The 15,987-nt window shown below is 48.3% G+C and overlaps 1 protein-coding gene across 5 annotated transcripts in view; it reads right to left on the bottom strand.

The window, feature by feature from the left end:
* The window catches only part of MGA (MAX dimerization protein MGA), a 59,082-nt gene extending 44,172 nt beyond the window's left edge, over positions 1-14,910 (bottom strand). The window contains exons 1-2 of one of the 5 annotated variants that reach the window (XM_058832617.1): positions 14,720-14,910; positions 1,778-2,919 (exon numbers count right to left, since the gene is read on the bottom strand). In XM_058832617.1, coding sequence (XP_058688600.1) covers positions 1,778-2,841 — 1,064 coding nt within the window. In that variant the 5' untranslated portion in view covers positions 2,842-2,919; positions 14,720-14,910. Of the gene's footprint in view, positions 1-1,777; positions 2,920-7,543; positions 7,619-11,532; positions 11,555-14,719 lie in introns of those variants that run through there. The other 4 variants (XM_058832592.1, XM_058832627.1, XM_058832609.1 and 1 more) reach the window with 4 other exon arrangements.
* Positions 14,911-15,987: the final 1,077 nt, after the last annotated feature.

Genomic DNA, 15,987 nt, shown 5'->3' with positions numbered 1-15,987 from the left:
GATTACAAAAACATAAAAAATAGCTGGCCAACACTTGAAAGTAGTTCTAGGACAGTGGTAACATTTATTCATCAAGTGACAGGTGCTTCCAAGCCAGACAACAAAAAGACCCTTTGCAGTCTTTTCCTGTCTGCACAGATTTTAGCACAATTCAGAGATCAGCTGCCTTGGAGGCAAAACCAGAGAAGGAATCTAACATGCTCTGGGACCAAAAGAAATTACATCTGACAATTTGCATCAACTATTTTTAAGGAAAGTCCCTGAGTCCTTAAAACATTTTTTATTCCTTGGGAATAAACAGTTCTCAAAAATACTGCTTCAATAACCCTCTCCAGACAAATGAAATATCACTGTGAAAGCAAAATAAAGCTGTCAATAATTATTTTCTGAGTTTTACTTCCAACATACAAAATTATCTAAACTCTTCTCCATGCTCTTAGGAACTAAAAAAAGCCAATCCTTCCTGTAATTGGTGCCTTTTCGGTACTTAAGATGGGTTAGAACAGCATTTTTTGAGAATAATGTAAGTCTAAAAGACCTTCTTTCTAATACACAGACACATGAAAATACTGCAAAAGACAGGTTTGTGCACTCCAGATCTCAAAACAATTCTAGTAGTCTTAAGAATTATTACAAATCAACTCAATAAAGTGTCACAGTATGAATAAATTTGTAATTTTAAGATTTGCAGTTACACAAAAGGCAAGGAGATCCTTCTTCCAAGACAAAAAAACAACTGAGGACGCCTCTGTCATCTCTAAAACACACTGCAGTTGTATAGCAATACAGCCTTTGTATAATACAGTTGTACAGTTATGCAGCCTTTGTATAACTACATCAAAAATGTAATTTTTCGTTGGTAAGAACTGACCTCTAATTTCACCACTAACATCATCCTGACATCCTGCAGTTAAATAATTTTCTTGTGTACTGGTCTGCAAAGGTTGCTTTTGTCACTAAATCTTTGGCAGATTAAGCCTGGTATTAATGAACTGGCATGAAGCAAGATGGCAGAAAAGAAACCTCTGTTTTTTAAATAATTTCTTCTCATTCAAAGTATCTCTACATGCACATTAACTATTCACTAAGTCTGCCCCACTCTATTGCTTGGGTTTTCAAAACTAAGTAAAAGTACAGTAAAATAATAGGTTTTGCCAGGCTCACTTTAGAAGAACCAAGTTGTTCTGAAGTACTTCCCTTACCTCACAGCAAATATGAGGCAACCAACAGGCAGGCTACCTCACACTTCTTTGTGGAATAGAAGAATTCACACCAAGCAGTTATTGACAAAACACTGGCTTGCTGCCAAGTACAACTGCCTTGCAGCAATCCCTACACATATGCAGCCTAAATACCCAGACACCATTCACTTTCACTAATGAAAACTGAAGCTATAGACAGCATGTCAATGTGGTGAGCAACCCTAAAAGCTAAGGCAGTGCTTTGATGACTGCAATGCGCTCTGCCTAAAACATGGAAAAAAATTAATTGAGCTTTCTAAAATGCTAAGAAGGTTAAAAGCAATCCCTCAGTGCTTCTCAACAGCGGGAGCTAAAGCAACACAGAAAATAATACTGAACTCTTGCACTCCCCAGACACCTGAGAAAGCCAAGACTGATACATGACTGAGCAAAGAAAAGCTTTTAGTAGTATTAACTGTTCTGCCATTTCAGGTCATGCAACCTTTAGCTGTAAACATCTACACTGAGCATCCTGTTATTTATTTACAAAACATCCCACTTAACCAGCGATTGTATGAAAATGCATATTAACCCACCTTTCAGAGATTTCTTGTTTTAGCTTTGGCGTAACACCTGAAGGTGGGTCACTGTCCAGGAGACCCAAGTAGTCTCCTTCTGCATTAAAGGACTCTTTATCCAGCTCAGTGTCTGATGGGTTTTGACCAATGAATGAAGAATCTAAACTTCTCTGATGCACATCTAATGAATCCACTTCAGCAGGGCGACCACAAATGCCAGGAGTGCTAAAAACATCACCTCCTTCCAATGCTAAGTTGCTGTTCTGTTTCACATCACGCTGAGGTCGACTATTCAGCCCATCATCTCTGAACCCTTTAGCAAAAGGATTGTAATCTATTTTCAGCTGAGTAATCTGGATGTTCTGGTAGGCTGTAACTGCAAAGAATTCTGTCTGTGGAAAGGTAAAAGTATGGACATCGGGGCCGTTAAGCTGTATGACTTCTGTGGCTTTGTTTGCAGGCACCAAGTGAAGTCGTGGCAGATACCGGTGCATAGAATGCAGGATTATGTGACCCTCCTGGTCCAGGGTATTGTTGGTAAGTTTAAGCTTGTAGAAGGATACTGGCTGGTGCATCCAGAACTGGCCAGTGGAAGGGGATTCTGGATGAATAAACACTCGCCCTAGAACATGTGGTTCTGCCTTCCCACTGGGCTCCCACCAACGGCCGTTCCATTTGTATCGGTGATTGTCCACAGGGGATATGTCCATGACTAGGATGTACTTCTGACTGGAATTCAGCCCCGTAATCCAGTATCGGCAATACGGAAACATTCGCCTGCCCTGCTTAGTCAGGATCATCTCTGTGTTGCGATGGTAGAATTCATTCCACATGCTGTTGTTGTCTAGGGTGACAGTGATGCCCCCTGAGACACAGTCAGCTGGGAGGCAGGTCTTGACTCTGGGTTTGACTGGAGTTGATACACTGCTGGCAAGAGCGCAAGCATCACGGTTTGCTACTAGGATTCCTTGGTCAGCTTTTCCATTTCCCTGCTGTTGTTTCAAGATGACAAAGAAAGCAGGTGCTGCACCAGACACAGTCCCACCATCCCGGCTAGCCAAGACAATCTGCTGTTTCTCCATGATGAGCACTCTCACAAGCTCTCAAACCAAATGCAAATTCTACAGAGTTCTGATAATCTTCTATGTGTGTTCACCATTCTGGAAGAAAAGGAAAACACAGTTAAAATTATTCCAATACAGTCTAAGAAAGTAATTAAGTTGCATGACACATTCTTTTTGCAATAGCTCCCCCCATTATAAACTTAAAAGATAAGCAGTACTATAGAACAGGGCACAATCAGAGTGTAACGACTCAAGGTTGCATGTGTGTATACAATTTTAACCTTATAGACATGGGGGCTATGACACCTTTAAATTGCTTTTTCATACAGGCTTTGCCCCAACAGAACTCCTTGCTTTGCTTGGTATTTCTAAGCACTTTGTTCTGACATTCCTTCTACTCTGCAGGTCGTTCATTCATTCATTAGGCAAAACATGAAGACGTTTTCAGGAGAGCAAATGGCACATTTCTGACACAACGGCAAAAGTCTTGCCAGAAAGAAATAAGAGTTCCCTGAGGTCTACAACTTGTCAAAAATTTAAAGGAGGAAAGAAAAGAAAATGTTAAAAACATTTTCTTTGAATTTCTTTATTGAAATCACCAAAGTTTGTGTGTTTGGAATTTCTTTGCTTGCAGTCCCCACCACCCCCAAGAACTTCTAATTGTCTGTCAAGGGCAGAGAGAAAAAGAAGGGACAAAATACTTAAAATGGATAAGCTCTGGAAAAAGACACAAACTAACCCCCTAAAGACCATACAGCTAATATTAAATGGATAACTGCGAAACACCAGGCAGCCTTCGCTTTATCTTCTGAATTATGGAAAGAATTTAAATCAAACAAGAAAACATTTGCACTGTTACGATTAGCATAATCACTGTTTAGGGAACTAAATAAGTTACTTTTATCTGCATATACACAATTCCACTTTTATGTGTCCACCTCACCAGCTAAGGATTATGTCAATACTGTAACAAAAAATCATAAACTACCGCATTTTCCAAATAGCCTGTATATTTCTCTACGTGAAAATTTAAAATGTGCATTTCTGGTAACTCACAAAAATCCTATTTACACATCCAGATGTTTGTATTTTGATCCTTATTGTATGTGGAACACAACACCAACAAAAAAAATTATTGATTCTTATACTAAATATCTAGTTAGTGGGAGCTGGAGACTAGAGTTAATCACCACTGCTAGAAGCTGAGATGGATCCCAGAGTCCTGAGGGAACTGGCTGATGTGCCAAGCCACTTTCTTTAATATTCAAGAAATCATGGCAGTCAGGTAAAGTCCCAGGTGACTAGAAAAAGGGGAATACTGCACCCATTTTTTAAAAAAGGGTAGATAGAAGTATTCTGGGAACTACTGACCTGTCAACCTCTGTGCCTGGGAAGATCATGGAACAGATCATCCTAGAAGTGATGCTAAGGTGCATGAAGGACTAAGGTGATTTACCAGCACAGTTTCACCAAGGACAAGTCCCACTTGACCAACCTAGTGGCCTTCTGCTACAGAGTGACTGCATTGGTGGACAGTGGCAGAGCTATGGATGCTGTTTATCTGGACTTCCACAAAGCTTTTGAAACAGTCCCCCACAAAGTCCTTCTCCCTAAATTGGAGAGAAATGGATCTCATGGGTGGGTTGCTCAGTGGATGAGAAACCGGCACAGTGGTCCCATCCAGAGGGTAGTGATCAACAGCCCTGAGTCCCAGGGACCATTAGTGACAAGTGGTGTCCCTCAGGGATCCATACTGGCAAGGTAAGTGAAACTAACATGCCCGAATCAAAAACAGCCAATGTCCAAAAGGGCCTGGACAATCTTGATGAGAAGTCTGACAAATCCAAGTGCAAGGTGCTGCACCTGACATAGGGCAACCCCCAGTATCATTCATAGGCTGGGGGATGAAGAAATTGAGTGGCCCTGCTGAGAAGGACTTGAGGCTGCTGGTGGGTGAGAGGCTGGACACAACCCAGCCATGGCACTTGCAGTCCAGAAAACCAATTATATCCTAGGCTGCATCCAAAACAGAGTGGCCAGCAAAGCAAGGGATGGGATTCTGCCCCTCTACTCTTGCTCTGGTGAGACCTGGAGCACTGCATCCAGCACTGGGATCGCCAGCACAGGAAGGACACAGACCTCTTAGAGCAAGTCTAGAGAAAGGCCACAAAGATGTTGAGAAGGATAGAACATTTCTCCTGTGAACACAGGCTGAGAGAGTCAGGGTTGTTCAGACTGGAAGAGGCTCTGGGGAGACATAATAATTGCAGCCTTTCAGTACCTAAAGCTGACCTACAACAAATCTGGGGATGACCTTTACAAAGGCAGTGATAGAAAAAGGAGAAATGGCTTCAAAATGAAAGACAGAAGTTTGCACTGGATATTAGGAAGAAATTCTTTACTACAAGGGTGGTAAGGCACTGGAACAGGTTACCCAGAGAAACTCTGGATGCCCTAACCCTGAAAGTGTTCAACGCCAGGCTGGACAAATGGGGTTTTTAGAAACCCGGTCTAGTCAAAGGTGTCCCTGTCCATGGCAGGAAGGTTGGATCTAAGTGACCCTTCAGGTCCCTTCCAACCAACACCATTCTACGATTCTATGGGTTGGAAAACAACCCCATCTCTTTTCAGAGAATTAACTCTTAGTTCAATAGTTTTATGTGAACTGGATATTTAATAAGACATCTTTATTTTGTTAGGACTGGGCTACTGTAAAGAGGAGGAAACGAGTGCTAACAAGCTGTCACGTGCATGCGGCAAATGATCTCAAAGCTCAAGAGACAATTTATACCCCCTGATAAATGTTCTTGACAGCTAGCAAATACAAGAGATCCATTTCCACTCTTTACACTTCATACTTTACAACTTAATGTAAATGTTAAATTGGAGGAAATAAACCAAAACTGTTCTGCATAGATTTTGCTACCTGTGAAGTTACGAGATCTGGTTTTCAGTTTAACTTTACAGAGGAAATTCTTCCCCACGAACGTACCCACAACCACCCACCCACCGAGGACTCCTTAACAGAGTCCAGGCTACAAATTAATTCAAGTATATTGCTCTGCTTTTTCAGTAGATTACACCTCAAGTCCCAGCAACACAAAAAGCTATCCCAAATAAATAAGAGCTTGCATGTTCACCTATACAAACAGAATAGAAATATAAATTTCAGATAAACAGTGGTGAAAAAGGAACCACAATCTAAGTTCTATGTGATTTTCCACCAACTTACTCTGTATATACATATGTAATACGTTTATATGTAGAGTAAACATACAGTCAAAAAGTGAATTCAAATTAATGCTGTGCAATATGCACCAAAACTGTATTGGCTCATAAAGGAAACACACTATCAAAGTGGTTTCAGATCTGGTTTAAGATAAGCAGAATGCCTGCAGCTTTAAATTCACTTGATTCCTTTACATTTAATTGACTAAATTATCTTAAGACATACCAGAAAAAAATTACAGGAAAAGCTCAACAGCCACATATTCAGCAAAAGTTCTATGCACATAAAGACCTACAGAGTAACAGCTTCTGTTGTCCAACAAAGTTTTTATGTTGTACTTCTGTACATTTCTACCACAAGCACCATACACATTATCAAGTCAGACGCACGTGGTTAAAATATGATTATGTTCAATCAGAGTAATCAAAATCTACGTTATTTCAGCACTAGCACAGTCTGTTACCAGAAAGCAATTTCATATATTTTATTGTATTTGATGACACAGGAGACTGTTTTATTGTAGTACATAGACTCTAATCCGGTATTTCAGGGGAAACACGTGTATTTGTGGAAGCTGAAGTTCTGAACAGCGCCAAAGACTTCCCTTCTCTACGCGCAGACCCTGAATTTGAAAAGCAACGTCAAAGCAGGACGCAGCGGCCAAAACCAACAAGTCGCACTGAGACCCGCCAAAAGCAGGACGACAATCAGATGCGAAAGCGTCCTTCTCAAACAAACAAACAAAAACAAACCAGCCCGACTCCCCACACGGCGACCGGGACGTGGCTCCGCGCGCGGTGCTCCGGGGCGGGCGGACAGCGGGAGGCACCGTGGGAAGGGGAGCGGCGGCGGCGCGCGACCCCCGGGGCTGCCCCGCCCGCCACGACCCGCCGCGCGCCGCCGCCGGGAGCCCCATGGCGCGCGCCGCGCCGCCGTTCAACACCGACCGACCGAGCGGGCACCAGGAGGGGCCGCCCCGGGCACGGCGGCCAGAGACCAGGGCCCCGCCCCGGGCAGGTGGCGTCACGGCTGCGGGCCGAGCGCAGCACCTGTCGCTTTCAACGCCCTCCCCCCCCGCGTGCCCCCGCTCCCCTCCCCGGCCGCGCCGGACGGACCCCAGCCAGACGCCTCGGGACGGGGAGCGGCAGCCGCCCAGGAGCAGCGCGAGGTGGAACCAGCGTCCGCGCCGGGTGCCGGAGGGCATCGGGACGAGCGCACGTGGGGAAACCGCGCCGCTCTTCGATGGGACCCGGCGCGGCCCTGTCCGGCGGTGCGCGCGCTGCCGGCGCTCCCGAGGCGGCCGGCGCGCAGCGGCGCCTCGCGTAAGCCGCCGGGGCGCGGCCGGCGGGCCCGGGCCCGGCCGCCTCGTGCCCGCGCCTGGTGTCAATTTTCGCAGTTCGGGCGGCGGGCGGAAGGCGCGCGGAGAGGCGCGCGGGGTTCGCGCGCGACGCGGCCGCTGCCCCCGGCGCGGCCCCGCTCCCCGGTCGTTACCGTGCGCGAAGCGCGCGCGGCCTCCCGCTTCCTTTCTCACGCGGACCGTGTGTCCGCCAGCTGGGGACAACGTGCGTGCGCACCGTGCTGACGTCATGGCGCCGCAGCGCGCGCAGGCGCACAGCGGGACGGCATCCCCCTCCCTCCCGCCTGCCCGTCACGTGCCCGCGCCGCGCGCAGGGCCCGGCGCCCGGCCCGGCGCCCGGCCCGCGCAGCGCCGCGCGCGCGGGGAAGCTTCTCGAACGGGCGCGCGCGCGTCGCTCACGCGCCGGCGGCCGTCGAAGGCCCCGGGGCTCCGGTCGCGCGGCTCCGCCTCCCTCCGCGCCCGCGCCAGGAGTGCGCGCGAGGCCCGCGACGCACGGCGCCCCCCGGCGGGCCGAGCGGGGCGGCGCCGCCCCGCCATCCCCGTGCCCAGGGCAGCGGCCGCCTCCTCCGGGAAAGGAGCACCGCTCGCTGCGCAGGCAACGCGCACCGCGCCTCTCCACGCTTCGGAGCGCTGCCGCCGGCGGGAACCGGCCGCCTCCCCGGGAAACCCTCAGCTGAGGACGCAACGAAGTCAGCGACATTTCCATCGTCTGAGCAAGTTCTCGCTGACCGGCCAAAGCGCGGCTCAGACTCTGCCCGCCGCAGCTGAAGAAGGGCCCCGCGCCTCTGGGAGGGCAGACACAGACCTGTCACCCCTCGCCCCCGGAGCCGGGCCCTGGGCGCTGTTACCGACGCGCTGACGAACGGAGAGCCCGGGCTCAGCGCAGCCCTGGCACGGCCTCGACAGAGCGCCCCCGCCGCAGAACGGCACCGAGCGGGCACCGCCCCATGCCCAGCCTGGCACGCCTTCACAGACACCAAGGGAATTCACTACATGTTATAAACCTGGCACTTCTGACAATAAGCCCACTAAAACGGAATTCTGAACGTTAAGGGAATTCACACCAAAACGCATCATGGCTGCAGGCAAAAACACTTCCATGAAGCCCCTCCATCCCGTCCCTTTTTCCAATAAGGTTATTTATTTTACAACACTGCATCCATTACAAAACGATGGAGACTTACACATGGTGCCAAAAGGCAAAGACATTAATTAGTAGGCTGACATCAAGGTCCAGGCTCCCCTGCAGACCCAAATTTTGCACTGATGGTGCAAACTATAACTTTGACTGCTCCTCAATCTGTTGGGGTTTTTTTGTCTTATTTGAAAATGGGCCAAAGAAGAGCAACATCACAAAAGGTCACCAACCCTTTGGAGGTTTCTTGGCAACATAATTTTATGCTATAGAAATTTATCTCAGAAACACAGAACTAAAGAAAATACATTTTTAAGAGACTTGACAAACATGCATCAAAACATTCATATAGGTAGGTCTGTACGGAGGCCCAGAGGAATGCCACCAGCTCTGGGTGTGTATGCACACCTCTGTCTCTAATAGGCAGGGTTCGTGTGGGTGGAGGGGTGCTGGGTATCAGGTAAGCTGGGCAGTCTCAGCCACCTGAGAGACAGAGCACACGCCAGCACCAGGAACAGCACTGTGGCCTCTGGAACTGCTGTGTCCAGCAGCAACCAGGAGAGACTAGGATTCAGGAACCACCATTGTCTAAACTCTGCTGCTGGAGGGTATCTACCATACACATATATATATATATATATATATATATATATATATATACACACCTATGTATATACACACACTCGTGTGTACATGTGTGACCTCCTCCTGCTCAGATAGGGAAGGACAGTCATTTCACACCTACAGTTATCACACATTCTGTAGAGCAGTCACCAAGTTTTAGGGCCACAGGATAGAGACACAATTTTGTATTAACCAACTTGCTTCTGAACAATGGCAATACAGAAATAAGCGGGGTTTTCTTTTCAGCAAGAGAGTAATTTGTACAACTAAGAACAGACACAACTGAAGACCAGACATGTTCATGCCCCACAAGCCACGTGTTCCAGTCATGATAAAAGAAACAAGCCAGAGACTGTTGACAGTGCCAGAGATTTTGCTACAGTTTTACCTAATGCTGGTAGAAATGCTTGCCTGTATCAAAATTGAACCCCTGGTTTATCAAGAGAACAGATTCATCAGTAGAAGTCTACAGCAGTACTAGACTTCCACCAGCTTAAGTAACCCTGTTCTAAGCAGCTTTAAGCTGACAAGAAAAAGCAGTGCTACAGTAAAGAACCTTTTGTCTAGATCAGTACAAACACCAGTTTTACGGACTTGTTTGTGCTAGACATGAATTGCCAGCTCAGAAACTAACTGGCTTGGACTTACTGAATCCCTGATCAGAGGGAGTTACAACCATCCCATTACTGCCTAGTGTAAGGTATTGGAAATGCTCAAGTTCACTACCAAGACATATACTCTTTCCCCAAATGCTTCTTTCAGGCATATTCCCTTGAAGACATGAACTACAGTCTTTACAAGCTGCACTTCAGCACCCAGTAAATCACACTCCTGTTTTGAGTAACGCCTGCATAGCACTATAAAGCACCCACTCGAGCCTACATGCTACAATAAGAGACTGTAACTATTAGAACTGCAGCAATAAAATGTCCTTCAGCCACTCTGAAGTCTAACCACTAGTAAAGATTCAGTAACAAATGAGGAATTGGAGGGTCACAAGTCCCAGACTTTGCTACAGATGTAGATGTGGGAGAACAACATACCTTGTAAAGTATATATGTATATACACATGTAACTATACATAGTTAAGCAAAACAGAACAGCTGCCAACTTGTGAAAAACACACAAGAGGTGTCAATTACATTTTTTGTTAGCAATCCCTTGAACACAAAGATTGCTACTACACAAGTAGATACGTGACAGGACATTTCTGTCACACAGCATAGTGTGAAAGGCACCACTACCAGGAACATTACTGGAGCATAAAGGAGGCTTTCAGCTCCCATAAATTCCCTTGCTAAAAACAAGCACTAGCTGGAACTACACTCACTACCTGGAAACAAGAGCTATCAAAAGCAGCTGTGCCAGTGTAACACCCCCACAGCAGCAGTAAGCAGTTTATTACAGCAGTCTACAAGTTTACCACTACCTACGACCACACAGACATGACTGGGCTCAAAAATCTGTTTTGGACATTTGGGAGAAAAAATTATAAAGGGCAAAAACCAAGCAAAAAACCAAAATCCACAGGTCTTTAAAGAACTGAAAACCTAGTTATGTTACAGCCAGAAATTTTGTGCAATGTGCACTCTAGAAGAGTTAAAATACAAAAAAAAATTCTTTCTTTAGACAATGTTTTGCCACTTTGGAGAATGATTAAAAGTAGCAACCCACAGGAAATTCTGTTAATCCAACCAAAACTCTGCACATAGAAAAGTATCTAGTCCCATTTTCTATGTGAAAACCAGTCCCACTGGCCTCCAACCGCTTCTGCAGACAAGTAGTAGTCTCCAGAGCCGAGTGTTTGCTGTACAAGGATGTCTCTAATAATTAGCACCACATATGGCAGCTCCAGACCTCTGTCTTTAAGCAACAGAACCCCAGCCCAAATATACTCAAAGAAAAGTTTGCATAATGTTATTTTTGATAGGAAACTAACTTAAATTCTTGCTTTAGTGAAGAAGTATAGTTCAGTGCTAGGAAGATAAAAGATGAAAGTGATGGCAGAATCTAGACAAAAAGTGAGACTAAAAAAAATATTGTAAGAAATAGACTGTTGCAGGAAAAAAAAATGTTTTTCAGACATTTAAAAAATATTTTTTAGCTTTCTTGCCGATGCAAACATGCAGAAACACATGCTCCAGCTGCAGTCAGAAAGCACTTATCCCCATACTAAGTCTGACACAGCTTGTGCACTGCCAGATTTCAGCCCAGAGCATTGCTTTGTACTAAAACCAAATTCACATCACACTCAGAGCCCTGGCTATTACAGGATGAATAGGTGGCAGTTCGGGAAGTGTTTCCCAACTGAGAGCTACACACCTGCAAGAGCAGCAGCTGCTTTTCGAGGAACAGGGCACATACCTGGAGGGATGGAAGAAAGAGAGAAACTCCTGCTTCACCTCTCCAATACCCATACCATGCCACGGAGTCCATTCCAGCTCCCCACAGTCAGTAGTGTGTCAAACAGCATGAATCCTGCAATGTACAATGCACATACAAATGCACCTCTCAAGAGTTACCTGAACTTTTGGGAAATACTTCCTAAACACTGAAGACAGCAAAATGGAAACACACCAAACTGGATGTGGCACTCAGTGCCATGGTCTAGGTGACAGCTGGTGATGAGCCAAAGGTCAGATTCCATGATTTTGGAGGTCTTTTCTAACCTAAATGATTCTGTGATTTCTGTGAAGAATGAACCACTTTGTGAGAGGGCAGGGGAAAAAGCCAATGTTAACTATAAATAAATGTTCTTTTTTATCTTTGTACATCATGTTATATTTAGGTTAATGTATTTTATATCACTTCATCAGTCTGTGATATGCCCATTACTCATACATGCAATGAATTCTGCATTTTTACTATACTATTATTTCAACTAGCAAAAACCACAAAATAAAACAATAAAGCAATGCTTGATGCTTTTTGCCATGCAACACTGGCAGAAACTAGCCATAATCAGCAGGAATAGCACCATTTTGATGAATTTCAATCCCTTTATGGCCATCATGAGGAACATTTATCAGATACATGAATCTTCAGCTGGGGACCTCATCCACATCATAGAAGAAAAAACAAGAGACAGATAAAAAGCTCTCACCTGAGCTCAGGACTATCCTACACACCTAGCTATTTTATAGCAACACTCATTGCTACAGAGTCACCAGTGGCTCAGTAAGTTAGAACTGCCAAGGAAAGCTTTCAAGTTATGGTGAAAAAAACAAGTGATGCTAATCAAAGTCCAGTCCATTGGAGATGTGTTCCAGGTTTATATCCATCTTCATTACTGTTTATTGACTTACCCTGTGGTCAGGCAGACCACGCCACATTAACAGCAAGCACTGTACAAGAGTTAGCAAAACTGCACAATTCCAACATCACAAGTATTTCTTTAACAGTCACAGTCTTGTCATTCTCCAAATTGGCTCTTCCTGAAGATAGTGACTGGAATAAAGAATGCCTTTTTACTGCAGATAGGTTTTCTCTGACTCCCATTCATTTTCTCTCTTTTATGCTGTTCACATTCCTTTAATGCCTTTCTGTTTTGGGCTTGATTTAAAAAAAAAAAAAAAAAAACTAAAACAAAAGAGTTTTCTTCTGGTTGCTTTCTTCTTTTGACGTGCTTTCATCATCCTTCTCACACATATCATTCTCACTGCATTCTTCCTTATTCAGTTCAGCAAAGGATTTATCCCAGGTACTAAAACTAGCTATAATCCACCAGTGAAAGCACATTCCATCTTTGTGTGGACAGAGAAGAGCAACTCCACCATCATAACTGGATTCTTTGTTCTAAGGTTACCCAGTCTTAAGAAAGATTAAAAAAAACAACAAACCAACACAGCACAACACATCCTTAGTTATGGAAGAATAAGACAAGAGGAAAGCCCTGCTGGTGCTGCAGCTAATGGCATTGCTCTCTATGCATGTGCTATGGCTGAGGTTTTTTTGGTAGATCCTCTGCTGTCTATGAACCAGCAAACAGACAACAGCCTCCTCATAGAGAAGAACTCTTTCTCACTCCACTAGGCAGAGGCCTATTTCATTGTGTTTGTAAGGAAAATGTCTTGGATTTCACATTCCTTAGGAAACCAGATTTAAAGCAACCAAAAACTTCAGAAACTATTTAGTGGATTTGTGTATAAATGAAGTAGCCTATAGTGAAAGAGAAAGAATTTTTTTTCTTTCCTGGAAGGTGACCAAACAAGTTTATTCACAAGCGGTTTCCTCCAGTTACAGGTTTCCCCTCCATGGAAGGCACAACAGTGCCTGCACCAATACTGAGCCAACAATGGATGAGGTTAACAGGCAGCTGCTGTTAGATAAAATACAGAAGTGAACAAATGCTGCCCATCTTCTCCAGACCTAAGAAATACGGGGTTTTCCCCCCATATAAAGATGCACAAAAATGGTCACCTATGGGAATACTTTTCAAGCAGAATCAATTTCCCTTTCCAGTCCTCAGTACAGATTCACAAGGCACTGTGCCCGAGGGCACTAAAAGGGTGCTACAGCTGCATCGGGCAGAACACCTGCAAGCGACAAGACCAAAGCATCAGCCTGCCCCTCTTCTTTACACCGCCCTCGGTTTTCAGTGTCTGCAGCAACTTCAAATCTTCGGGGCTCTAGCCCATCCCATCAAGTGCGATTACAGACAGCCCATGCCTTAACACAGTTCACGTCGTGAACAAGGCAGCGTGTTTGTTGTGCAAGATTTAACATCTTAATAAGTTAGGCAAGAAGCTCCAACCACGTAATGGGAAGCCAGTCATTTCCCCGGGCTGCTGAAACAGCCGCTGGCCCTCGTGCCTACCTACTCCTCACTGAGCTCGGCTTCGCGCTTCGACTGCCTTTTACCCGCATCAGCTCAGTACGAGGAGTTTCAAACAGGACGGGACCACAGGTCACCAACGACCTCTGCCCCGCGCGGCCCCGCGGCCGCCCCCCGCGACGTGCCGGGGCGCACGCGCGCCGCCCGCGGGCCGCCCCGCCCCCGGCCGAGGGGCCCCGCTCCGCCCCCGCCCAGCCCGCCGGCCTCTGGCACCCATGGGGCACCGGGGCCGCTTCCCGGGAAAGGCTCTCCCGGCAGCCCAGCCCCGGCTCATAGGTGGCGCCGACCACGCCCCCACCGGGGGCCGGTCCCCGGGAGCGCGACGGCTTAGGGAGCAGCGGCGGCTGCCCGAGGCCGGGCCTCACCCGACTCTTCCCGGCCGGAGAGCCCGGATGCCGCTCGGTCCCTTTAACAACCCCCCCGGTCAGGTGACCTCCGGCCGCTACCCACTGCCCGCGCCCCCGGGGGCCGGCCGCTCGCGCCCCTGGACGGAGCGGCGCGGGGGAGCGCGAAGAGAGCGCGCGGCCGCCGGTCCCGTTCCCGTCCCGCGCGCGACCCCCTCGCCTCAAACGCGGGTGCGGCGGCAGCGCGCGGACGGGCGGCGCGCGCGCGCGCGTGATTGGGCAGCCGCCGCGCTCACGTGACGCGCGCACGCCTCGCGCCACCTCGAGTGAAAACTTCCAAGGAAGGAGGGGGGGGGCGCGCGGCGGCTCCTACCTGAGTCCGCGCGCCGCCGGCTCCGCGCGCCGCCCGCCAACGCCCCGGCCCACGCGGCCCTCGCCCGCCACGCGCGACCTCCTGCCGTCCTCATTGGCCGCCGCGGCCCATCACGTGGGCGGCGCGCGCTCCCCTGCCCCTTGCCCTGGCTTCTCTCCCGCCCCCGCGAGGCCGGTACCGGAGCGCGGCCGTGCGGGCGGAGCGCGGGGGGCAGCGGGGGGCAGCGGGGGCCGGCGGCGGCCGCGCGGTGCAGCTGCCTCGCGACGCCCCGCCAGCGGCACGCCGCCGATTGGCCGGAGCCGCCCGCCGACGCAGTTCCGCTCCCCGGGCGCCGCCGGCCACGCCCTTCCCGCCCCTCCCCCGGCCGTGCGCGAGGGATAACACGCCGTTCGCGCGTGGGGCCGGGCGGTAGCGCCTCCGGCGGCCGCGCCGCGCCCGCGCCCCGAGCGCCTTCCCGCGGGCACGCCTGCTCCCATCGCCCTTCCCACGGCTCCTCGTCTTTCCTCCGCCTTCCGCCCTGCAGCATTTGTAAATCACGGAGCGGGGGTTCGCGTGCGGCGGGGCGCGATGTTCTGTCGGTAACTGGAGCGAACGCCGACGGTGCGGTGCCGGGGTTCGAAAGGATTTCTCACGCTGTGGGTGCTGCTGCCCCCCGCACAGGGCTCTCGGACCCGGCAGAGCGCCTGGGGACGGGAGTGTTTGCCGGGCGCCCGCGGAACTGCACTCACACCAGTCCCGGAGGTACCTGGAAACTTCCTGAGTGAGGCTACGTGTGAGCCGAAAGAGTTAAATAAAGGCCCGTCAGCATAGGGATGTATTCACTAATACCTTTAAATATAACAGCCCTGCGTGGTTTAGGCAGAAGGTGGTGATTCTGGAGATTCTTATCCAGAAAGTCTGTATTTGGTATACAGTGAAATGATGGAGCAAATGTTGAAGAAGAAATACATAAAGAACCCCCTCTGAACTCAGGGCAGCATGGGTGTGTGTGCAGATTGGCTGATTTGGGTGGCAGCTGAAACCGACGGCTGCAACTCCATCACTGAGGAAAGCCAGGCCTCTCGTGCAGTCTTGAAAAATAATTTCAGGTTGACTAGGGCAGAGGCAGATCACATGTAATGGAAACTAATTTAAAATTTAAACAAAAGCTGGTAGTAAACTGCACCGTTATGTAGCCCTGGGCTGGAATTTCTGTGTTGGAGGTCTTGGCCTCGAAAGGTGCTCAGTCATTGCAGCAATCTGCATTCCCCAGGCATTGTGACATTACT

The sequence above is a fragment of the Poecile atricapillus genome, chromosome 1, assembly GCF_030490865.1.
Source record: "Poecile atricapillus isolate bPoeAtr1 chromosome 1, bPoeAtr1.hap1, whole genome shotgun sequence".
Classification (NCBI taxonomy): domain Eukaryota; kingdom Metazoa; phylum Chordata; class Aves; order Passeriformes; family Paridae; genus Poecile; species Poecile atricapillus.
This window is presented reverse-complemented; position numbering and strand designations above follow the sequence as displayed.